This window comes from Plecotus auritus, assembly GCF_963455305.1.
Source record: "Plecotus auritus genome assembly, chromosome: 2".
Taxonomy (NCBI): domain Eukaryota; kingdom Metazoa; phylum Chordata; class Mammalia; order Chiroptera; family Vespertilionidae; genus Plecotus; species Plecotus auritus.
The window spans coordinates 36,809,833-36,835,854 of NC_137771.1; the positions used below are offsets into that span (position 1 = coordinate 36,809,833).

Genomic DNA, 26,022 nt, shown 5'->3' on the forward strand with positions numbered 1-26,022 from the left:
CCCGCCAGCCTGGTCGCCCCTCACAGCCCCCCTGCCAGCCTGGATGCCCCATTCAGTCATTTGGTTGTCCCTCACTAACCCCCCTGCTGGCCTGGTTGCCCAACACAGCCTGCTTGTTCAGTCATTTGGTTGTCCCTCAGTAACCTCCCCTGCCGACCTGGTCGCCCCATGCAGCCTGCTCTAAACCGGCAGTCGCACATCCCTCTCACAATCTGGGACCGCTGGCTCCTAACTGCTCACCTGCCTTTCTGCTTGATCACCCCTAACCACTCTGCCTGCCTACCTCATTGTCCCTAATCACTCACTTGCTTGCCTGATGCCCCTAACTGCTTTCCTGCCTGCCTGATTGCCCCTAACTGCCTCTGCCTGCCTGTCTGATCACCCCTAACCACTCTGCTTGCCTGCCTGATGTCCCTAACTGCTCGCCTGCCTGCCTGATGCCCCTAACTCAGGGGTGGGCAAACTTTTTGACTCGAGGGCCACAATGGGTTCTTAAACTGGACCGGAGGGCCAGAACAAAAGCATGGATGGAGTGTTTGTGTGAACTAATACAAATTCAAAGTAAAGGAGCGGAGGGGAGAGCAAGAGAACCGGATAGAACAGCCGGATCCGGCCCGCGGGCCGTAGTTTGCCCACGGCTGCCCTAACTGCTCGCCTGCCTGCCTGATTGCCCCTAAATGCTCAGCTGCCTGCCTGATCACCCCTAACCACTCGCCTGCCTGCCTGATCGCCCCTAACCACTTATCTGCCTACCTGATCACCCCTAACCAGTCTGCTTGCCTGCCTGATCGCCCCTAACTACTTGCCTTATCGCCCCTATCTGCTTCTGCCTTGGCCCCTGCCACACCTGCTTTGTCCAGAAGGATGTCCAGAAGGTTGTTCAGTTGTCTGTCTAATTAGCATATTATGCTTTTATTGTTATGGATTAGCAGTAGTAGTAGTAGTTGTAGTAGTAGTAGTAGTATTTTAATGCCTTAAGAGTCTTACTACATTTTTTTCTCAGTAGCTTGGTAAGAATTATTTCAGTAGTTGAAGATTGAATTCACAGGAAATCATATAAGTATTATTTCACTATTTCCTTAATGATCTTTAGCTTCTGTTCAGATTATACATTTATTCTACATTTTCTATTCTTTTAAAAATTGTGGAATAACTAACATATAACATTGTATTAGATTTAGGTGTACAATATAATGATTTGGCATGTGTGTATATTGTGAAATGATTACCACAATAAGTTTAGTAACACCATCATGAAACATAGATATAAAAAAAGTTTTCCTTGTTATAAGCACTTTTAAGATCCACTCTTTTAACAACTTTCAAATACACAAAACAATATTGTTAAATGTATTCACTATGCTGTGCATTTCATTTCCAGGCTTCTAACTGCAAAAGTTTGTTACTTTTGACCAAATGTTTTTATTATTAATTTTTATCTTTCTTATGTTAGTGTCTTACTTAATTCTTTCATTATTCTTTTAGTAGTTGGCCTAAAAATTACATTATAGCTTAAATGTGTGATTTTACCATTTTCTATAAAATGCAAGGTTGCACAATATTTTAATTGCATTTTCTCCCCTCTTTAGACCTTTGTGCTATGATTTTTCACATATTTTAAGTATATATATATGAAGTAAATATGTCTGTGTATTATGTATGTGCATGTGTGTATGTGTACTTACGATGTAGACTTATCTATATAATTATCCTTTATAGAATTTCAGTTATTGTATTCTTCATCTCTATGACTTCTGTTTGGTACTCTCTTATATTTTCTGACTTTTTATTGAAGTTCTCACAGCATTCATGGTTCTTCCCCCAAGTTTGATTAATCTTAATGATTAATACTTTGATGTCTTTGTCAGGTAAATCATTTATTTTTTTCTGGAGCTTTATCTTGTTTTTTTTCACTTGAACATATACTTTGTTTCCTCCTTTTGCTTGACTGTCTCTGTTTGTTTCTATGTATTAGGTGGAACAGCTACCTCTCCCAGTCTTGGAAGAGTGGCCCTGTGCTGAAGACAAATCTTATTTTTAACCTTGCACTAGTTCTTGGTTGTCTCTTGAACTGCCCCTCTGATTGTTTACCTGTGGGGCCCAGAAATGCTATCTCCCTGTCCATCACAGCCGTGTACTCAAAGGGCATCTCCTGTGTGAGCTGTATGCACCCACTAGCTTTGATGGGGACACAAGAGTGGCATGGGTGGTGGGATGCTCACCCACTGCTTCTGGCCAGGCTGTAGAAATGGCCTAATCTTTCCATGCTTGGTGTAGATATTTTCTACTGACAAATCTTTTACTTCACTATTTCTTTCTTCCTCTGGTTTTAATATATTATTAAAAACCATTTATGAAATTCTTTATTTTATTAAATTTCACTTTTTCTGTATTTCTGTTTACACTAGAGGCCTGGTGCACGACATTCGTGTACTTGGGGCGGGGAGGTCCTTCAGCTCGGCCTGCACCCTTTCACAGTCTGGGAGCCCTCAGGGGATGTTCCGACTGACAGCTTAGGCCCGCTCCCCCTGGGGAGCGGGCCTAAGCCTGTAGTCGGACACCTTAGCACTACCGCAGAGGCAGGAGAGTCTCCTATCACCACCGCTGTGCTCATCAGCTGTCAACCTGGCTTCTGGCTGAACAGTGCTTCCCCTGTGGGAGTGCATTGACCAGCGGGGGACAGGTCCTGTGTTGAGCATCTGCCCCCTGGTGGTCAGTGCGCATCATAGTGACCAGTCGTTCTGCAGTTTGGTCGATTTGCATATTACCCTTTTATTATATAGGATCTTTATATTCCAGTTCTCTGGTAAATGTTTCTGTCTTTTCTCTATTTTTGTTGTTGTTTTTATCCTCACCTAAGGAGTGAGGATGTTTTTTTCCATTAATTTTTTTTTTTTTAGCGAGAGACTGGGAGGGAAGGTGAGGGGGTGAGACCTAGAGGAGAAAGTGAAACATTAATGTGAGAGAGACATTGGTTGCCTCCCACAGGTGCCCCAACTAGGGGTGGGGATCAAACCTGCAACCAGGTACATGCCCTTCACTGGGAATCAAATCCATGACCCTCCAGTGGGCAGGCCCACACTCTTACTCTGAGCAACTCGGCCAAAGCTTTTCCTCTATTTTTAGTTTAAAAATGTTAATAATCTGTGGGTCAGGTTCCTTTTTTCTTTCTTTTTTATTTATTTGTTTCTATTTCTTGACACATCTGGTAAATTTGGTTGATGCAGGCTACTGTGTTTGAAAAATATAGGTGCCTTTATTCAGGTGATATTATTTTCACCTGAAAGGCTTCAATTTTCTTCTGGCAGGCAGATAACTTTGGGGAAGATCATCTTTATCCAGTCAAGGCTGAACTTTAGGTGTTCAAATTCAGGTATATGTTTGGTTTGCCTTACTGCGAGGGCATAGCTCTTCTTTGTTGTTCAAATAGTATGGAATGTTTGCCTGGTTTTTCAAACTTGTTGGAACCTGAACTCCAAACTCTTTTTCTGAAGCCCTTTGACACTGTTGAAGTCTCTACTTAGCATTATAACTCCTTTATGCTTCTTCCTACTTAGTTTGTTAGCCTCTCACCCTATATATGAGCAGCTTAGAATTTTGCAAATGAGATGAAGGAAAATTGCACACAGAATTTTGGTCTCACTTTTCTATGGTTTCTTTAATTTCAACTGCTTTGGCAGCCCTGTAAGTCAATCTCTTTTGCCAAGCTCAGATTCACCAGCTTCAACAAATGCTCTCTGTTGGATCTAAAATTCACTTAAAGTTTTGTCTGATAATTTCTTAATATTTTTTTAGTTCTCCTATAGTTTTAAGAGCATTTAAAATTGTTTTATGTAGTAGGGTCAGTTCAAACACTCACTATCTTACCAACTTTCTAGTGTCCTTTGCATAGTATCATATTGAGACACATCTTACCAGGCTCATTGAAGGGAAATGACAAAATCTTTCCATTAGAATTACCATAGCATAAAATAGAAAAAACATGAACTTTGGGGCTAGACAAAACCAGACCTGAGTTTCACTTATTTTGTTTCATCTACCTAAGCTATATCATCTTTGGAAAGTATATTAAATAGTTAACTCCATTTTTAACATTTGATTGCTAGCATCTTTCAATAGCCTGCTTTCTTTTCAGCCTCGAATCTGGGCAGGCTTGTAAGAATGAATGGGTGCTGCCTCTTTAGCACTGGCAGGAAAGTCAAACCATACATGCTCTGGTTTTGTATATGTGAGAATTCTCATCCTGGCCTTGGCCTCTGCCATCACAAAACTCCAAACAAGCCTCCTTTCTTGCTCTCTCAAGCCATTTTCAGACCAGATTGGTAGACTACTCTACCCTTGCCAGAAATCCTCATCTATAATAATAAAAGCATAATATGCAAATCGACTGAACAGCCGTCTGGATGTCTTTTTGGACCACCTTTCAGTCGAAGCCGGGGCTGCAGCCATGGGATCAAGGCAGCTGCCATGGCTGTGAGGGATCGAGCCCGCTACTGTAGCTGCAAGGGAGGGATCGAGGCAGCCGCTGCGGCAGCATGGGAGAGGCTGAGGTAGCCACCGTGGCTGCGAAGGCCTACTCTTGCATGAATTTCATGCATTGTACCTCTAGTGTATATATAACCCAAGTGACCAAACGGCAGAACTACCAGAATGACCAGAATGACTGGTGGCTATGACGTGCACTGTGGCAGCCAATCAGCCTGATCTGGGATGGAGCCAGCCAGCCAACCACCTGTGACCCCTTCCCCCATCCGGCCCTGCCCCTGACCTCCCCTCCCCTACCCTGATCACTGAAGTGTGACATTCAGTGATTCTAAGTAAAAGTTCTTCAGCCTTCATAGACCAGGAACCTGAATGACAAGTGATCAGAAGGAAAACTGCTCATGGTCTGGGTCATCAGTCAGGTGTTCAGGAGAGGTGCCCAGCACAACCACCATCTTCCTGTGTTCTCTCTCCACTGCTTACTACCAAGAGGGCAGCCACATCACCCCATGGCTTCTCTTTAGCTGGGGTCCTCAAACTTTTTAAACAGGGGGCCAGTTCACTGTCCCTCAGACTGTTGGAGGGCCGGACTATGGTTTAAAAAAAACTATGAACGAATTCCTATGCGCACTGCGGGCCCAGGACGAGTCGGCTGCTAAGCAGGACAGGCAGCGGCACCCGGCGGGCTGGATAAATGTCCTCGGCGGGCCACATGTGGCCCGCGGGCCATAGTTTGAGGACCCCTGCTTTAGAGGGTTTGTCAGCAGGGAACTAAACCACATTACCTGTCTAGGGAGAGGCTTAGAAACGGAAGCTGTAAGTATCCCTGACACTAACGTGCTTTTGAAGCTTCAACTTATCCGAAAGCCAACAGCAAACGTGTATACACCCTGCAAAGATCTTTGACACTAATAACTGCCCCAATGCCCCACCCCCGATAGCCCCCCCCCCACCTCGATCAGGGCAAGTGGCCTGACCCCACCTGTGCACGAATTCATGCACCAGGCCTCTAGTTATGTAAATAATAAACAATTTTTATACCATCTTCATGCATGTGCAACATCATTATCCTCAGCATCCAAACCAAATTTGCCCATCCCCTCTCTGAAAGGTGAAGAAACAGAAAGTTACTTGGTCTTTTGTTTTCTTTATATTACTTTCTAATCTGTAAAATGAAAAATAATATTTACCTATAAGATTTTTTAAGGATTAGAAACAATATGCAATGCAAAAATACCTGACCATTTCTGAGGAACTTAGTAGGTATTGAACAAGTTTTATATAAAATAATAATAATTTTAAGCCAAATAGACCATTTTCCACTCTATGCCTTAACCATTTGTTGTTTTACTTTTTCATAGTTCTTATTATTATCTGATATTGCATTATACATTCATTTATTTACTTGTGTGTTTTTTAAAATATATTCTTATTGATTTTAGAGAGAAAGGGAGAGGAAGAGAGAGATAGAAACATCAATGATGAGAGAGAATCATTGATCAGCTACCTCCTGCATACCCCACAATGAGGATGGAGCCCAAAACCTGGACATGTGCCCTGATTGGAACTGAACAATGACCTCCTGGTTCACTGCCCAATCAGTGAACCACACCAGCCAGGCTATACCTGTGTGTTTTTTTCTCCTCCACTAAAATTTAAACTACATAAACGTAAAAACAAGATATATCTTATTTATCTATCTCCAACACATAAATAGTTTGGGGCACATATGTGGGGTTTAAGAAATGTTTCTTGAAAGAGTAAAGGGATTGATCCATGTTTATAGAACCTAGAGTCTCCCTTTTCACTATGGACCTGACTTAACTGTGTTACTTGGTGCAAATTCCTCAGTCCATGACTCAGGATAGGAGAGTAGTCAGTCATGTTTACTTTAGAAATAGGAAAATAGAGGATCAGAGACAGGAAGTAATCTTCCTTAGGTCAAATAACAAGACAGTGACATAAACCTGGAAGAGAAGATAGGTCTCTACTCTAGCAATCCAGTGTTCTTTCCACTCTACCTTCTCTCATCCCTCACCCAGAGATGGGCATTTTCCCATACCGCTTTTTCTGTTTGTTTCCAAAGTCCACTGAATGGTGTTCAATAAAGCAAACACTAGTTTTTAATACAAGTCAACCTTTTCCTAATTGATTTTTCTCATTTTTCAACAGATTTATAATTGTCAATTTACTTGTTGAGTTGAAGGTGACACCTGGGTTTGTCATTCTAACCCTTGAAGTAATTTACCTTTACCTTGTAACACAGGTCTCTACACTTGGATTATTCTCTGTTGGCATTGTCTTTTCAATCAATCAGTCATGAAAAATTCATGTCCAAGGTAAGGCCCTAGTGAACCACTCCGAGAAAAACGCAATTATCTTTAAACAAAGGGGTATCTTAGAGTTCTCTGAAATTCATTGGAGAGAGAGCAGCCTTTAATAAGGAAACATTTTATCTGCTGTTTGGCCATCCACAAGATACTCCAGCTTTTTCTATTATAAATTGATCTCTTAGGTTTTCAAAACAGCTATATGGTGAAGCTCTATGAATGTGGATTTTATAATTTTTAGTTTGTAAAAGCTCAGCCTGAGCCTTGCATGAATAGCGAAAAATGTGTCAGATAAACATAGGGTAATGTTGTAAATATGATTGAGATAATGTTGCATCAATTATTCAAAACATATCTATTTGATGTTGAAATTATATACTATTTTGATTGTTTATTGAATTGTCCTCTAAATTTGGAGAGTGACTAGTTCTTTCTTTAGATGAAGCGAATCTTAACTGTGGCTCTAGATCGAACCCTTATATTGGTTCTACCCCTGGCCCCAACCATAAAATGAAACATGGGCCTGAGTATAGCCATATATTGGCTAGAGACTAAACCTAGACCTCTATCTTATCAGTATCCCATAAGTAGTTGTCAGTGGCCTCAGGAGTACTGCATGAGAGAATTGGCTTGGCAAATAACTTCAGGCACATGGTCTGATAGCAATTAGTGGTGTGGTCTCTGCTCTGAAAAGCAGTACCATAAAGCTAGTCATCTAAATTCCCAGGTGCTTTGGGAAAAGAAAAGGCCCTGTAAGCCTTTAAGCAGCTCTCTCTCTCTCTCTCTCTCTCTCTCTCTCTCTCTCTCTCTCTCTCGTTACTGCACTGCTGTACAGGTTTGCTATTCATCGATGGTTTTTTATAAAAAATGTTTGTCTTCAAAGGCAAATTGAAAGTATGGATTTTTCTAGTATTGCATTTAATTTACAACATGATTCTAAGTGGGAGGAGAGGCGTTTGCTGCTTCTTTGTTTATCTTAGATTGTTCATTCCTGAGATAAGGGATGTAGTATGTTTTATCCTCTAGAGCTCCCCGTTATGAGTAAAATCTGAATTTGGATCCAGTTCTACCACTTACCAACACTGTATTCTTGGACAACTTATTTAATTTCTGTGAGAGCTTTAGTTTCCTCTTCTGTAAAATGGGAATATTAAGACCGTTCTCTCCATAGTTGTGATTATTGTGAGATTTTACAGAAAAGTACCCACTCCATAATAAGGACTTAATAAAAACAGAACCATAGAAATGTATATCTTGGATTTGAAAGAACTCTCAGAATACTTGCTTTAGATATCTAGCTTAAGATTGAGCCTTTAGATAATGAAAGTATTACCATTATGACTTTACTAGAGGCCAGGTGCACAAAATTCGTGCACGGGGGGAGGGGTGTCCTTAGCCCAGCCTGCACCCTCTCTAATCTGGGACCCCTCGAGGGATGTCTGACTGCCACCGGTGCCTAAACGGGCTGTCGGACATCCCTCTCACAATCCAGGACTGCTGGCTCCCAACTGCTCGCCTGCCTGCCTTCCTGATTGGCCCTAACTTCTTCTGCCTGCCAGCCTGATCACCCCCTAACCACTCCCCTGCCAGCCTGATTGATGCCTAACTGCTCCCCTGCCAGCCTGATTGCCCCTAACTGCCCTCCCCTGCAGGCCTGGTCACCCCTAACTGCCCTCCCCTGCAGGCCTGGTCCCCCCCCCCAACTGCTGTCCCCTGCAGGCCTGGGCCCCTCCCAACTGCCTTTCCCTGCAGGCCTGGTCACCCCCAACTTCCCTCCTCTGCCGGCTTGGTCACCCCTAACTGCCCTCCCCTGCAGGCTTGATCACCCTCAACTGCCCTCCCTTGCAGGCCTGGTCCCTCCAAACTGCCCTCCCCTGCTGGCCTGATCGCCCACAACTGTCCTCCCTTGCAGGCCTGGTCCCTCCCAACTCCCTTCCCTTGCTGGCCATCTTGTGGTGGCCATCTTGTGTCCACATGGGGGCAGGATCTTTGACCACATGGGGGCAACAATCTTGTGTGTTGGTGTGATGGTCAATCTGCATATTACTCTTTTATTAGATAGGATAGAGGCCTGGTGCATGGGTGGGGGCCAGCTGGTTTGCCCTGAAGGGTGTCCCGGATCAGGGTGCGGGTTCCCTTGGGGCGTGGGGTGGCCTGGGTGAGGGGCCTGTGGTGGTTTGCAGGCCGGCCACGGCCCCTGGCGACCCAAACGGAGGCCCTGGTATCTGGGGTTTATTTATCTTCTACAATTGAAACTTTGTAGCCTGGAGCAGAGCCAAGCCTTCTGCTTGCTCCTAGGCATTAGCCATTTCTGTTGGGATTTATGTATCTTCTATAATTGAAACTTTGTAGCCTTAAGCGGAGGCCTGGGCCAGCCAGGGTGTGCGGAATGCTTGGCTTCCTCCGTCGCTGGGGGCAACCCTAGCCTCCTGCTCTTTCCAGCTCCGTGGCTGCCACCATTTCTGTTTGGATTTTTGTATCTTTTATCATTGAAACTTTGTAGCCTGGAGTGGAGGCCTAGGCCGGCAAGGGCAGGCAGAAAGCTTGGCTTCCTCCATTGCCGGGGAAACCCAAGCTTCCCTCCTGCTCTCTGTGGCCGTAGCCATCTTGGTTGGGTTTATTTGCATATTAGCTCCTGATTGGCTGGTGGGCGTGGCTTGTGGGTATAGCAGAGTGATGGTTAATTTGCATATTACTCTTTTATTAGATAGGATGGTTAGCTGAAGTAAAATAATACACACTAAAGTTTACAAAGGCAAACTTTGAACTCAGGCTTCTGTCTCTTAAGACTAGTATAATCTTGTTGAAACTTCTCATTTTACAAATAAGTCAAGAGAAAGAAACTGACATTGCTTTATAACATATCCATTTCATCTCCCATGAACTTAGCCAAATTGCATAATTCTGAAGATCAGGAACTTATATTATCTCCACTACATAAATTTAGAGAGTAAAAATCTAGAGAAAAAAGTGATAAAAAGTGTATATATATATATATATATATATATATATATATCCAAGTTTAAATAGTATTTTAACAATAAATAGACATAATACTTAAGAATTTACTTGTATCAGAAAATTTATAAATATAGGGAAGAAAAATCAAAGTCTCAATTTAATACAAATAGTGTGACTATAAACTACAATGTAAAGTAAATTACTTAAAAATTTTTAATTTTTTAATTTTTTTCTTCTTTTAAAACTTTTATTCCAGATTTACTAAGCTATCATCTATATATATAAGGCTAATATGCTAAGTGTCCCTCCTACAGTCAGACCAGTCACTATGGTGCACACTGGCCACCAGGGGGCTGACACTCAAGCAGGAGCTGCCGTGCTGCAGTGATTTGGCAGCTGCAGTTCTCAGGTGATGCACCCTGAAACCAGAGAGGAGGGAGCCGGATTCCTTGCAGAGCTGCACGATTCCACCTTCAGCTGTGGGTTATGTTGTTGCTGAGGCATTGTCGACTCTGAATCTGGTTTACTGCACACTTGTGTTCGCGTTCCACACCCTGTATGACAGCAACTTTGCAGAGTGCCCTCTCATACTCCAGGACCCCTTGGGGGTTGTCAGAGAGCCGGTTTTGGCCTATCCCTGCAGGCCAGGCTGAGGGATCCCACCTGCCAGATGGACCCCGCTCACTCTGCAGTCACAGGGGAAGGTCCATGGCAGGTTGGCTCCAGGGTGTGTCTGGCCCATCTTGCCGAGTGCCGCCCCACCAGCCACCTTCTAATTAACTTCCTTTCAATGTGCACAAATCCATGCACCGGGTCACTAGTTGACATATAACATTGTATAAGTGTAAGGTCTACAAGGTATTGATTTGATGTACTTATATATTACAAAATGATTACCACCATAGTGTTAGCTACCACCTTCATCACATCACATTATTCTATTTTATAGTAAGAGCATTTAAGATTTACTCTCTTAGCAACTTTCAAGAATGTAATAAATACAATATTGTTAACTATAATCACCATGCTGTGATTCTTATAGAAGAAGGAATAAGAAGAATTTATTCATCTTACAGCTAGAAATTTGTCCTCTTTGGCCAATATCTCTTAGTTTCTCTCATCCCCATCTTCCATAAACCAGCATTCTAATTTCTGGCTTCTGTGAATCTGGCTTTTTAGATTTCACACTTAAGTGATGTTTCCCCCCTTCTTTTGAATGTTTTATTTCTTTCTTTTGCACTTTTCTTCTTCTTTTTTGCATTGTTTTGATCACTAAAGCATTATGTAGTGCTTTATTTAGCTATTGCTAAATTACAAAGCACCCCAATATTCAGTGGTTTAAAGGATTAAACACTTATTAATGCTTATGAGTCCATGGGTCAGCTGGGTTGACCCATATTTGTCTGTATTGGCAATCAGCTCTAGATTAGGTAGATAATCAGCTTGTATGGGCTAGGCTCTTTCCTATGTTTGCATGTCAGATGGCTGTAGGCTGGTGTAGGATGGCTTCAGCTGGATCAACTGAGCTCTTTTCATTGTGGACTATCATCCTCTGTCAAATGTTGGAGGTAGGGTTTCAAGAGAGAACATGAAACTGCACAAAGCTTCTTGAGGTCTTGGCTCTGAACTAGTATGCTGTCACTTCCACCAATTTATGTTGGCCAAAGCTAATCACAAGGTCAGCCCATAATCAAGAGACTCACCTTTTGATGTATGAAGCGCAAAACCTTAGTACAAATAATGTGGATGCAGAGTAGAAATAAGAATTGTGAAAAATTTTGCAATTACTATACACGTATGATATATGCATTTGTAAGAAAGATAGGTATTATGTCTCATCAAGGAAAGGTTGTACGGACATTAAACAAGGTAACACAGGAATCAAAATAATTCCCCATATTATAATAAAAGCAAGTAGAATATAAACCAAGAAGTGGGTAGCATTAGAGGACTAACCAGAGTGTGGTAAATCCACCTTAAGTGAGGTACTGAATGAACAAAAAAGAGAGGGATTTTTGGTTTTGCCTAATTATGAAAACCTACACATTCCTATTTGAAAATTTCAGAGGCATTGAGAAAATAAATCCACCATGGCTTCTTCCCCTTTGCCTGATGAGTAACCCGTGTAATAAATCAAACATATGCATACACCTGTTGCCCCATTTGTCCTATTGATTCTGTAGCAACTCTGGGCAATGAAAACCTGGAGTCGGTAAATGTAGAGATTCATTCTCTTGGCACATTGTAGATTGGCCTAGGATTGGTAATTGGCAGCTGGTAATCTATCCATTCTCCTTGACCTTTTCATCACCCTGGGAGGAGAACAGGATGTCAATTTTGGGGTGTTCTTTCCAAAACATAGATATGAACCTTTCACACCTATACTTAAAAATTAGTATGGCTCACATGTCTTACATATTTTTTATTTTTATTTTTTGTCTATATCAATTTCTTTTTTTAAAATGTCTTTATTGATTAAGATATTACAGATGTGTCCTCATCCTCCCATTACCCTCCCAACCCCCCCACTCATGCCCTCACCCCCCTGTTGTCTGTGTCCATTGGTTAGGCTTATATGTATTCATACAAGTCCTTTGGTTGATCTCTCCTCCTTACCCCCACCTTCCCTCTGAGGTTTGACAGTCTGATCGATGCTTCTCTATCTCTGGATCTATTTTTGTTCATCAGTTTATGTTGTTCATTATATTCCATAAATGAGTGAGATCATGTGATATTTATTTTTCGCTGACTGGCTTATTTCACTTAGCATAATGCCCTCCAGTTCCATCCATGCTGTTGCAAATGGTAAGAATTCCTTCTTTTTTACCACAGCATAGTATTCCATTGTGTAGATGTACCACAGTTTTTTAATCCACTCATCTGCTAATGGCACTTAGGCTGTTTCCAAATCTTAGCTATGGTGAATTGTGCTGCAATGAACACAGGGGTGCAAATATCCTTTCTGATTCGTGTTTCTAGCTTCTTGGGATATATTCCTAGAAGTGGGATCACTGGGTCAAATGGGAGTTCCATTTTTAGTTTTTTGAGGAAACTTCATACTGTTCTCCACAGTGGCTGCACCAGTCTGCATTCCCACCAGCAGTGCACGAGGGTTCCTTTTTCTCCGCATTCTCAACAACACTTGTCCTTCGTTGATTTGTTGATGATTGCCATTCTGACAGGTGTGAGATTGTACTGCATTATCGTTTTGATTTGCATCTCTTGGATAATTAGTGACTTTGAGCATGTTTTCATATGTCTCTTGGCCTTCCTTCTCTGTCTTCTTTCAAAAAGTATTTAGGTCAGTAGCTCATTTTTTGATTAGGTTGTCTATCTTCCTTTTGTTAAGTTGTATGAGTTCCCTGTAAATGTTGGAGATTAAACCCTTATTGGTGATAACATTGGCAAATATGTTCTTCCATGCAGTGGGTTTTCTTGCTGTTTTGTGATGGTTTCCTTGCTGTGCAAAAGCTTTTTATTTTGATGTAGTCCCATTTCTTTATTTTCTCTTTAGTTTCCATTGCCCTAGGAGCAGTATCAGTGAAGAAATTGCTTCAGCATTTGTCTAAGATTTTGCTGCCTGTGGATTCCTCTGGTATTTTTATAGTTTCTCATCTTACATTTAAGTCCTTTATCCATTTTGAGTTTATTTTTGTGTATGGTGTAAGTTGGTGGTCTAGTTTCATTTTTTTTGCATGTATCTGTCCAATTTTCCCAACACCATTTATTGAAGAGACTGTCTTGACTCCATTGTATGTTCATGCCTCCTTTGTCAAATATTAATTGAGCATAGTGGTTTGGGTCGATATCTGGGTTCTCTATTCTATTCCATTGGTCTATATGTCTGTTCTTGTGCCAGTACAAGGCTGTTTTGACAACAGTGGCTTTGTAATACAGCTTGATATCTGGTATTGAGATCCCTCCAACTTTGTTCTTCTTTCTCAGGATTGCTGCAGCTATTCGGGGCCTTTTTTTTTATTCCAGATGAATTTTTGGAAAGTTCATTCTAGGTCTGTGAAATATGCCATTGGTATTTTAATGGGGAGTGCATTGAATCTATAGATTGCTTTGGGTGGAATGGACATTTTGATGATGTTGATTCTAACAATCCATGAACATGGTACGTTCTTTCATCTGTTTATGTCTTCCTCTATCTCTTTTTTCAGTGTCCTGTAGTTTTTTGCATATAGGTCTTTTACCTCCTTAGTTAGGTTTATTCCTAAGTATCTTAATTTTTTTGGTGAGATGGTAAATGGGATTGCTTTTATAGTCTCTCTTACTATAAGTTCACTATTGGTGTATAGAAATGCCATAGATTTCTTGGCGTTAATTTTATATCCTGCTACATTGCAGAATTCATTTATTAAGTCTAATAATTTTTGACGGAGTCTTTAGGGTTTTCTATGTACAGTATCATGTCATCTGTGAATAAGGAGAGTTTTACTTCTTCTTTTCCAATTTGGATGCCTTTTATTTCTTCTTCTTGTCTGATAGCAATGTCTTTTAATGCCAGTCTCATCTCTTACCCAACTCAGTCCCAGAATTATTTGCTTTAGCCACAGGAAACAGCTTGTAATTCCACAAATTACTTGATCTTTGTTCTTGTTCCTCCCTCTGATTGTAATGTCTTCCATCTTTCTCTCTTTCCTGACCAGTCCTTATTCATCAGTAAAGATATAGCTTTCCTTCCACTAGACTACCTCAACATTGTGTGTGCGTGTTTGCACATGTGTGTTTTACATGTTTATTTCCCCCACTAGGTAGTTCCTTAAGGAGAAAGGGTCTTATTCATTTCTGTTTCCATCACAAAATGGAGTAAGAATCCTATAACTATTTATTAAATTAAATGTTTAAATGAATGTATCTTTTAAAAAATATGTTTTTATTGAGTTTAGAGAGAGAGGAAGGGAGAGGGAGAGATATAAACATCTATAGGCTGCCTCCTGCACTGCCCCCCCTCCCAAGGATCAAACCTACAACCCAGGTATGTGCTCTGACCAGGAATTGAACCAGTGACCTCTTGGTTCATGGGTTGATGCTCAACCACTGAGCAACACCAGCTGGGCTGAATGAATATTTCTTGAGTGAATGAATGCATGAATGAAATTTAGAACAAATTTTTCTGTAGGAAGTGCTATCAGACCGAGGAAAAGAGAGGCATTAAAAAAATTATTGTTGAAAGTATTACATATGTCCCCTTTTTTCACCCATTGATCTCCTGCAGCCCACCCCTGCCCCCGCCCCAGCCCCCCACTGTCCCTTTGTCTGTGGCCAGGGGCCATGCATATATGCATACAAGTTTCTTGATTGATTACTTACCACCCACCCATCCCCTCCACCTTCTCTCTGAGATTCTGCACTCTGTTCCACGCTTCCATGTCTCTAGATCCACTCCATTGAACAGTTTATTTAGTTACTTAGATTCCAAATATGAGTGAGAACATGTGATAATTGTCTTTCTCTTACTGACTTATTTCATTTAACATGACACTCTCCAGTTCCCTCCATGCTGTCTCCAAGGGTAAGAGATTCTTCTTTTTTACTGCTGCATAGTATTCCATTGTATAAATGTGCCACAGCTTTTTTTTATCCACTCATCTACTGATGGGTACTTAGGCTGTTTCCATATATTAGCTATTGTAAATTGTGCTGCTATGAACATAGGGGTGCATACATTCTTTCTGATTGGTGTTTCGGGATTCTCAGACATCTCTTGCAGCAATATGTTTATGGATACATATCCTAGGGCAAAGGAAAATAAGGAGAAAATAGACAAATGGAACTGCATCAAAATAAAAAGCTTCTGCAGAGCAAAAGCAACAGTCAACAAAATGAAAAGAGAGCACACTACATGGAAGAACATATTTGGCAATGATACATCTGATAAAGGATTAATGTCCAAAATATATAAGGAACTCATACAGCTTAACAAAAGGAAGACAAACAATCCAATTAAAAAATGGGCAAAGGACATAAATAGATACTTCTCCAAGTGGATATACAGATGGCCAAGAGACACATGAAAAAATGCTCAAAGTCACTGAACATCAGAGAGATGCAAATTAAAATGACAATGAGGTATCACCTCACACCTGTCAGAATGACTACCATCAATAAATGACAAGTGCTGGAGAGGATTTGGAGAAAAGGGAACCCTAGTACACTCCTGGTGGGAATGCAGATGGGTGCAGCCATTATGGAAAACATTATGGAGTTTCCTCAAAAAATTAAATATGGAGGAAAATAGAGGCATTTTTGTTTGTATATTTGTAGATATTTATTCTGAGTTATAAGGAGAACACATATCCATGAAAGATCTATTTTAATTCTGTCAAGTAGCTAATGCCCTTGTTTGATATGCTAAACTTCCCTTGATAAGAATGTTTTGCTCCATTCTCTTTCTACCTCTTTTTGCTGACTTCTCAGAACAAGCTTTCAGTGAAGGGGAGAAGAACTTGTAAGCCATTCCTTTATTATCTCTATCAGACTGCAGTATCTGCACGAAGAGTTTCACAATTTCTAGTTAACAAGACACAGGTGGAGCTGATTAACAAACTGTTGGTTCCCTGTGACTACTTGATAGCAGCTTATAATAGACTAGAGGCCCGGTGCACAACATTCGTGCACGGGAGAGGAGGGTGTCCCTCAGCCCAGCCTGCACCATTTTGCAGTCCAGGACCCCTCGGGAGATGTTCGACTGCTGCTGCAGAGGCAGGAGAGGCTCCCGCCAACGCTGCTGCACTTGCCAGCCATGAACCTGACTTCTGGATGAGCAGTGCTCCACCTGTGGGAGAGCACTGACCACAAGGGAGCAGCTCCTGCGTTGAGCGTCCGCCCCCTGGTGATCAGTGCACATCATAGCAATTGGTCATTCCACTGTTCAGTCAACTTGCATATTAGGGTTTTATTATATAGGACTAGGGGCCCAGTGCACGAAATTTGTGCACTGGGGAGGGGTCCCTCAGCCCAGCCTGCCCCCTCTCACATACTGGTAGCCCTCAGGGGATGTCCTACTGATGGCTTAGGTCCGCTCCCAACAGGAGTGGGCCTAAGCCACAGTCTAGCCTCCCTTTGCGGGAGGCAACCAGGCTGATCAGGAGAAGGCACCAGACCCATCACCCCACTGCTGCAGCCACTGCCAGTCACCACAGCTGCCAAGGTATTTTCATCAAAACGGACTCCAGTCCCTTCACCATGAAAAAATGACAACTTTCTTTAAGCATTTTCAAGATGTATCTTTCATAGGATATGACATTTCTTTCTTTATTTTCTTTTTATCCTCAACTGAGGATATGTTTCCATTGATTTTTTCCCCTTCCCTCCAATCCCAGGCTTGGCCCCTGCCCAAGCCTAAAGCCTCCATCCCAGGCTTTAGGCTTGGGAAAGTGTTCCCCCCGCCCCTGCACCTCCAATCGCAGGCTCGGCCCCTTCCCAAGCCTAAAGCCTCTGCCCGATAGCCGGCTGGGAGTGACCTGGTTGCCCAGGAGGTTCCCGGGACCCAGGTATGTATGCAAATTAACCGCCATCTTTCTTGGGTTAATTTTCATACTCACTCTGATTGGCTGTGGGCATAGCAGAGGTACAGTCAATTTACATGTTTATTATTAGGTAAGATAAGAATTTTTTACTATACTTATTTGTTAATAATTTAGTATTCCTCCCATAATTTGTTAATATGATGACTTACATTATAGCTCTTTTTTATGTTGAAACATCTTTCTATTCCTAGGAAACGCTTTACTTTGTATTGATATAAAATTTATGTGTGTGCGTATGCTGGATTTGGACTGGTAATTTTTTATTTAGAGTTTTCAATAAATATAACTAACATAAGGCTTCACTTTTCGTTTTTCTCTTTTTTTTTAAATTGAATTTATTGAGGTGACATTGGTTAATAAAATTATATAGGTTTTGATACCATTGTAATTATTAACCTAGTTATTAAAAACAGGAAAGGAGCAAAGGGAAGACCAAATATTATAGGCATGTCATCTGGACAGCTTTACTAGGAAGCTAAAGCCTTTCACTCCCCAGGGAGCCACCAGCCTATTCCCTGTAGATTGTTGGGGAAAGGGACTGGATAGAGAGGAGACACATGCCCAGTAAAGCTGGGGTGACTTTGGGCAGGTATTTTCCCGTCATTTACACCTGGGAACAGGTGATTGGTCTGAATGGGCATGGCCCATGTAAGGGTGTAAATTTTGGGATATTTCATCACTTACATAAATGAGTTCACGCTGTTGCTTCCTCTTGGCTCTCTTGGGACTCTTGTTGCATGGGGCATGCTGTGTTGGCTCCCCTACATTTGCCCACATGGCCCATGGCCATGTGAAACCCACACAAAATGTTCCAATGGACTACAACTAGTCTGATGCTGAACTCGACCCAACTGCAACATGGGACAGAAATTCTGGACACTGGCTTTGCTTTCTAGCTCTACTGAAACCCCAGCTACACTTCTTCTATAACTGGACTAAGGGAAATGGGACTTTGGAAACCCGGGGACTTGAAAACTTTTATTGATTTTTAGAGAAAGGGAGAGAGATATAAACATTGATGAGAGAGAATCATTGATGGGAATCATTGTGGGATCAAGCCCGAAATCTGGGCATGTGCCCTGACCAGGAATCAAACCTGCGACCTCTTGTTTCATGGGTTGATGCACAACCACTGAGCCATACCGGCTGGGATATATATTTAATCCTCACCAGAGGATACTTTTTCCATTGCTTTTTACAGAGAATGGAAGGGAGACTGAGAGAGAAAGGGAGGAGGAGGGGAGGAGGTAGACAGAGAGAGAGAGAGAGAGAGAGAGAGAGAGAGAGAGAGAGAGATTGGTTGCCTCCTGCATGAGCCCTGACCGAGGTGGGGATCAAACCTGCAACCGTTTGGTGTGGGAGGCCAACACTGGTGAAGGCCCTATTACAAATATTTTAACATTTCTATCATTATTTCTTCTTTGATACATGAAAAATGAAGAAGAATCTGTGAACTTTTGCTACTTAAGGAAGTGCTCAGAAGTTGTTTGCTATTATTATAGTTGTTACCAGTACCTCATAGGTTCCATTTCTTATGATGCATTTTGAGTAAATAACTGATAATTGAGTGTAAAATATGTAAAGATAAGATTTCCTAAGTGCCTACTTCCAAATACCTTTGACTCTCACAACCACAGGTAGCCTTCCTAAATAGGCTGGAAAACATTAAGAAATGCATGGGTGAAGAATGTTGTTAACAGATAGTGTTCTCTTTGCCTGTAGTGTCACAGAAAGTATGGTCTGAGCACCTAGGATTTAAATCCTAGCTCTATCAGTTAATAGTTCTGGGGTGTGTGTGTGTGGGGGGGGGGGGTGCGCGTGCATGTGTGTTTTGCGAGGTGAGGGGGGAGTGGGAAGAGTGACAAGCTAGTTAGTCTGTATTAGCTTTAATTTCCTCATGTTTGAAGTTGGGCTAAAATAACTTTTGTTTATGGATGTAGATGCTAAATAATCAAGTATATTTAAAACACCTGGGAAATATTCCTGGCACAGTATAGGATATTAATGATCAATAAATGTTTTACTTTCTCATTTATTTATTTCAGCTTTACATATGCACATTATTTCTGTATTAGATGTTTCCCCACCCCCTGCATTTAGCATTAATTTAATCCTGAAATTGAAATATGGCTTCTAGGTTCACTGGATCTGACACCTGGAATCTCAGAAGAAAAAGGGGGGGATTAAGCTTTGAGAGGTTCAAAGGCCATTTGTGCCTCTTGATATTGATTTTCTTAAATCGGACCATAGTCAAGAGCCTGGGAGAAGTAATTGAACTGACAACAGACAGGTCCAGGTTATTAATAATGGAATAGCCTTGGACATTCTTGATGACTTAATTTAATGACAACAGAGAGTTCTGAAACTGAAATGCCTGGAGATGCGGTCAATGGTTAGATCTCTGAGGAGAAAGAAAAACATGAGTTATTCCTAAGAGCTTATTTCACAGAATAAAATATTTTATGGTAGTTCCAAACATTAGGCCAGAGGAAATGGTTAAGATTTTCTCTTTTCAAAAAAACAAAATTATAAAGACTTGAAATTTTTTTTATTATATTTATCTTTGCCTTTATTTTGGAAAATATACTTGGTTAGAGTTATGGAATTTGGAACCTTAGTGAGCAGCTCAAGATCATGAGCATCTTTTTTTTTTTTTTTAATCCCCTGGATTCGATATCAGCTCTCCATCTATTATATGACTTTAAACAAGTAGTTAAACTATTGGAGCCTCCATTTCCACATCTGTAGTTATAGGAGAATATTTAAATCATTTAAAAAGTGTGTAAAACACCTGGCACTTGATATTTTATAATACCTCACACAATAAATATTTGTTAACTGAAACAATACATGAATTTTGATGCTTCCCTCTCGGCCTCTGGATTGAAAAGCTAGTCTATGGTGACTCATTGAAAGCTTTCCCTTTCTGCAGCTACTCTGGCTTTCCTTGCTCTGCTCCTCATCCTCTGTCCTTTGGACTCTTTCAGTGGTCATTTAGTGTCTTTTAAACCCAATTATCTTTTCTTTCCTAGTCTCTTCTCCCCAGTTATGACAAAGTTACTTATTAAAACAAGGGCCTGATTTCTTTTAACTTTAATCATCTAGAACACTCCTCTCCCCCATTTTTAAAGGGAAAACCCAGAGAGAAAAGGTGCTTACCCAAGTACATATGCCCATATAAGTTGATGCTAAAATTGGGGTTGAGCCTAGTACCACTAGGCCTAGCAAAGGATAACAAAGGGGGTGCAGTTCTAGTCAAAAGGGTGTGGAGCAGTTGCATAATTTTTTAACTTCAGTTTTATACTGTTACTATCTTTAGTTTGTTGAGCTTCAAATGCACGACTGTCACTGTAATGATAATATCATTCATTTCCATGCAAATTCTAGGTCAGTCTAGAGCAGGCGTCTTCAAACTACGGCCCGCAGGCCACATCCGGCCCGCCGAGGACATTTATCCGGCCTGCCGGGTGCCGCTGCCTGTCCTGCTTAGCAGCCGACTCGTCCTGGGCCCGCAGTGCACATAGGAATTTGTTCATAGTTTTTTTTTTAAAACTATAGTCCGGCCCTCCAACTGTCTGAGGGACAGTGAACTGGCCCCCTGTTTAAAGAGTTTGAGGACCCCTGGTCTAGAGAGACAGCACAATCCTAATATATAAAAAGCCAGGGTCTGTAATGTCCAAAACGACCAAAGGGATGACCAAACGCCAGGCTGGGCACACAGCAGGCTCTGGTGGGCAGGGACTGGCGAGCAGGCTGAATTGCTGACCACTCGGTCCCTCCTGGGTTGCAGGCACCGCGAAGACCCAGCACTGACTGCCGCCACTGTGGGCGCTGCAGCAACCCAGGACTAACTGCCACCACTGTGGGCACCGCAGCGACCCATCACTGACTGCCGCTGCCAAGGCGGGTGCGATGCGATTGGTCAAGAGGCCCCGCCATTGCCCCACGATTGCCCCAAAGAGGGAGGCCCAGGGTACCCAGCCAGCGGTGGTGGGTGGGGCCTCCCTCTGTGGGGCAATCAATCACAGGGCTCCTGGACTGCAAGAAGGCACAGGCCAGTCTGAAGGACCCTCCCCCCAAGTACACGAATTTCATGCACTGGGCCTCTAGTTAATAATAATGGCCAAAACTTATATAGTACTTACTGTGTACCAAGTATGAGTCCAAACACTGTACACATATTAACTTATTTCATCCTCATCAGTAACCCTAGATACCATTATTGTTCCCATTTTCCAGATGAGGAAACTGAGACACAGAAAGACTTAATAGTTTGGCAAGGTCATACAACTTGAGAGTGTAAAATGGGATTAAAACTCAGGCTTCCAGGTTCCAGAGTCTGTGGTGTTAACTACTGTGCTAAACTGGAGCAAACACATTGAGTTTCTGTGAGCATCATTTTTCTTCACTGTACAGTTAGTCCATATGGATTCCTTTAACCCTGCTTATTTTTTCCAGTATTATCCGGAAGTGTCAACTTGCATATAGTGTCTTCTGATAAACCTCTCTTTCTTTTTCAGAGAGTTATTTTCAATATTGTTAACTTCAGCAAAACCAAGAGTCTTTATAGAGATGGAATGGCCCCTATGGTGAAATCTACTAGCAGACCAAAATGGTAAGTGACCCAACCAATTGGGACATATTTCTGGTTGGAGAATTTGACCCAGAGCTCAAGTTCATCTGCTGTATGGATAGGGCTTAGCCTCACTGGCACTAAGAAGAATAAGATGAGTTTCTGGATGGCTATTGGTTAGAAGAATAATATGAATTTCTGGATGGCTCCAGGTGCTGTTTTTTGAGAATGTTGGGATAGAGAACATGGTCTCATGTTTAGATTGACCAACATTCTGAGGAAAGGTGTAGTCTGTTATTTGGTTAACTTCATATCCTGCTTGCCTTTTATCAAGGTATCTTTGGAAACTTTATAATTAAACTTGATTCTATGTTTTTTTTTTAGCCTGGGCATAGATGTTGTTCAGTAACCTAGGAGGATAATGAGAACTACATTTTAGTATATTTTTCTTGTTTGTTTATTTGGTTTTTTGGCGTGTGTGTGTGTGTGTGTGTGTGTGTGTGTGTGTGTAGAAGTTGTGTTTTTGTGGATGTTAAAGTTCTATTTGTCCAGTTGCTCTAGTGAGGATGAAAGCTGGATAGGATTGCCCAACTATGGTAATAATGATGATGATATGGATGATAATAATGACTCTTACTTACTTAGAGCCCATTCTTTGTCAGACCTTTTATATTTGCTGTTACTATCCTCACAACATTTTTGCAAGAGAGAATTTAAATATCCCTATATTATAGATGAAGAAATTGAGTCTAGGAAAGGTTAAGTACTTTCTAAAGATGATAGATAGTAAGGAGCCTGTGTTATTTTTATTACCCCACAGTGCCATTCAAACCAATTATTTTGTTCATCCATCCACTCATTTACTCATTCAACAACTACTGATTGAGTGTACCAAAACAAGGGATTTTAAAGACAGAAACAAAATGTTATTCATCTGTCACACAGTAGGTGCTAAGTGAATGTTGCTTGAACTGAACTGAATTCATTATGCAAATTTACATGTAAAGTGCCTGGCACTTGCTAAGTGCTCAGTAAATTTCATCTATTATTAATAATATTATGTAAACACGATACAAATGCAAGGAATTGTTAATATTATTCTAGCTTTGATCCCTGTTCAAAATTTAATGACTAGTGAGATCATCTCCAAATGTCTATATTTATAGAAAACCAGCAATTCATAAATATTGAATTGTGCTTTTATCTATAAACGATACTTGGCAATTTTCTGTAAATGATGAGCTGAGAAGCTCAGGTTTGTAAAAATGCAGGCATTTGATGATGATAATGAAAACTATTTATTAAAAGATAAAATATCTTCCTGGGCCTATTTTTTTTGCTTTGCTGTATCAAGTGCACTAGACTGCTGTGCACTTAATTCCTGTTTGACAGTGGGTTCTGGACAAGGGATAGGCCTTTGCTTTGAGTCTCTGAAGTCAACTCAGGTGGATAACAAAAGCACACATGTCCCTAACAGGCATATGTGCTGATGTGTACTTCAAACCTTGCCAACCAAAGACCATCACTGTTGATATGCTCACCAGGGCCTTCAGAATAACATTGTACTTCTTTTACTGGCTCTGTGCTGGGATCTCACACAGCAACAATAGTCACCCCCCCCCCCCCCCCATTTTCTCAAGTGTTCTGTTCTGGAGTCTTTTTCTGTGCTTTTGAAAATCCTTAATTATTTCATTTCATTTTGTTTTGTTTCTCATGGACTATCATTTGGGTCTTCTCTGTCAGGGCTTTTGACGAGATTTTGAAATATTAATGAGTCCTTGCATTTATATTATAATGCCTTAGAATTAAGTTAGTGTTCTTATTCAACGTTGCAAGTTCTCAGCAGCCGCCATTATCCAGTCATGGGGTTTCTCTAATGATCTGCAAGATGTGAAAGCTTTAGAACTGAGTTTGTTGTTGTAGTTTATCAAGCCTGTAAGGCATAAGGGACCAGAGCAAATCAAGTTTTTGATAATCTCTCCTATTTTTTACTTTACTATCCCCAGACCTTAGATGAAAAGCTATTCACATTCCTTCATAGTCACCTGCCCCTAAGCCAGATGTTTAGACATTTGTTTACTTAATAAAATTTATTGAGTACCTTTAATGTGCCACACATTATTCTAGAAATTGGAGCTATTGTATGAATATGTCAGAAAAGATACATTCCCAAATGGAACTTTCATTTTAGAATTTTATTAACTGATCTCTGCAGTCTATTACTGTCCTTGCTACTGGTTTGTTCTAAAGATTCTTTCTACCCCTTTGGTGCTTACTGCCTAGGACTTGCTTCCATTCCTTATGTGGATGACCTGTACCAGAACCTGTCTTCCAGTAGTCATCATCCTAAATGTTTTCAAGATAACATAAAGAAGTGTATGTGACTGACCCTCAGAATATTAAATTTTACTGACCCTAAGGTATTCATCAAAATGTAGGATTCTAGACAATGGCCTGACTCAAGGCTGACAAATAACCTTACAGATCCCAATGTTAGAATATCTTCTGTATTGTCTCCCTAATTCCAATTTCTCCAATACCCAGGCGACCATCATAACAAAGGGAAGTAGCTGATACTTTTCTGGTCTAGGGGCATTGCCTATTTTAATATTCACATAGACCATGGAAAATTTCTTACCTCATGAAAAACATTAAAAACCCTAAATTTCCTGGATGAAATATATTCCTAATTGGAAAACAAAGTTTTCTTACCTTTTCAAGGTGAAATAACATTATTCTTCACCTATCCAAGAGAATTGTGACTGATCTCAAGCAAAGATGCCTCCAGACCTTAGCATAGGTCTGGTAATCAATTAGTTGTGGAGAGCAAATGAGCAAAAGAAGCAACTAAAAAGCCATTATGCAAATATATGGTCATTCAAGACTGTTTTGTCTTGAGGAGCTAACATCACAATACCTAGCAGCAAATTGGAGAAGCTGGAAGATTCAAAAGTTTTCTGCCCATTTTAGTCCACTCTGCTTCTGTTTACATATTCGTCTTTTAAAAGATCGCTGGGCCGAAACAGGTTTGGCTCAGTGGATAGAGCGTCGGCCTGCGGACTGAAAGGTCCAGGGTTCGATTCTGGTCAAAGGCATGTACCTTGGTTGTGGGCACATCCTCAGTGGGAGGTGTGCAGGAGGCAGCTGATCGATGTTTCTCTCTCATCAATGTTTCTAGCTCTCTATCCTTCTTTCTTCCTCTCTGTGATATATCAATAAAATATATTTTAAAAAAAAAAAAAGATCGCTGGTTGTTAAGATTCCGTAGCATCAATTTTCTGCAACTATAAGTCATTAATATTTTTTAACATTGTCAAAAGCTGAAATTGCTACTAGGCACTCCTGAGAACTGGCATTACAAAACGACTGGTATTTGTATCCTCACCTATGCAGAAACTAAGCCCATGGCATTTACATAGTAAGGGGCAGCATTAAGCCAAAGACCTCAGAACTCCAAGTACTGTTCCTGCCATACTTTGTGCTTGAGGAGGATGGAGGAAGAGGGCACAAGGAAGCAGGAAGCAGCTGTGTGATCTTTGGTAGATCTGAAATGACTTTGCTGATTAATTTTTTCATTAGAGTAGATTGGACCAAATTTTAGAGGTGGTAATAGTAGAGATGAAAACAAGTTGGGTGGATTTGAGCATTGACAGAAGATCAAATCAACTTAACTTTGTGATTGAATAGATGTGAGGGGTGAAAGAGCGGGAGGAGTTGTGGATGACTCTTGAGTTAGTATCCACTCCTCACTGGTAGAGTGACCAACCCTCCTGGTTTGCCTGGAACTATTGTGTTTCCTGGGATATGGGGATTTAAACTTTAATTTTAAATTGTGAATTCCCTGGGAAAAACAAGACAAGTTGGTCATTCAACTCCTGAGTGATGAGGCCAAAATGAAGACTCAGGGAGACAACTTTAAAGGCAGAACAAAAGACAGTCCTTGTGTAAACACTGGGAAGATAAAACCAAAGCCCACAGAAACAAATGGCATAATCCACTCTTACTCTAATCAGTTTTTTTTAATCAATGCTAATCTTATTACCAATTTCCTTGAATATCTTCCTATAAAGTAATAGTACTGAAAGCTATGTTTGCATTTGGATTAGGTTTCAAGGTGCTCCCTTTCCACCATTGGTTA

The 26,022-nt window shown here is 41.1% G+C and overlaps 1 protein-coding gene across 6 annotated transcripts in view; it reads left to right on the forward strand.

The window, feature by feature from the left end:
* Positions 1–26,022, forward strand: part of AGBL4 (AGBL carboxypeptidase 4) — a 1,107,854-nt gene that overhangs the window by 466,432 nt on the left and 615,400 nt on the right. For all 6 annotated transcript variants that reach the window (XM_080656977.1, XM_080656976.1, XM_080656979.1 and 3 more), the window contains one exon: positions 21,832–21,926. In XM_080656977.1, the coding sequence (XP_080513103.1) occupies positions 21,832–21,926 (95 nt within the window). The remainder of the gene's footprint in view (positions 1–21,831; positions 21,927–26,022) is intronic.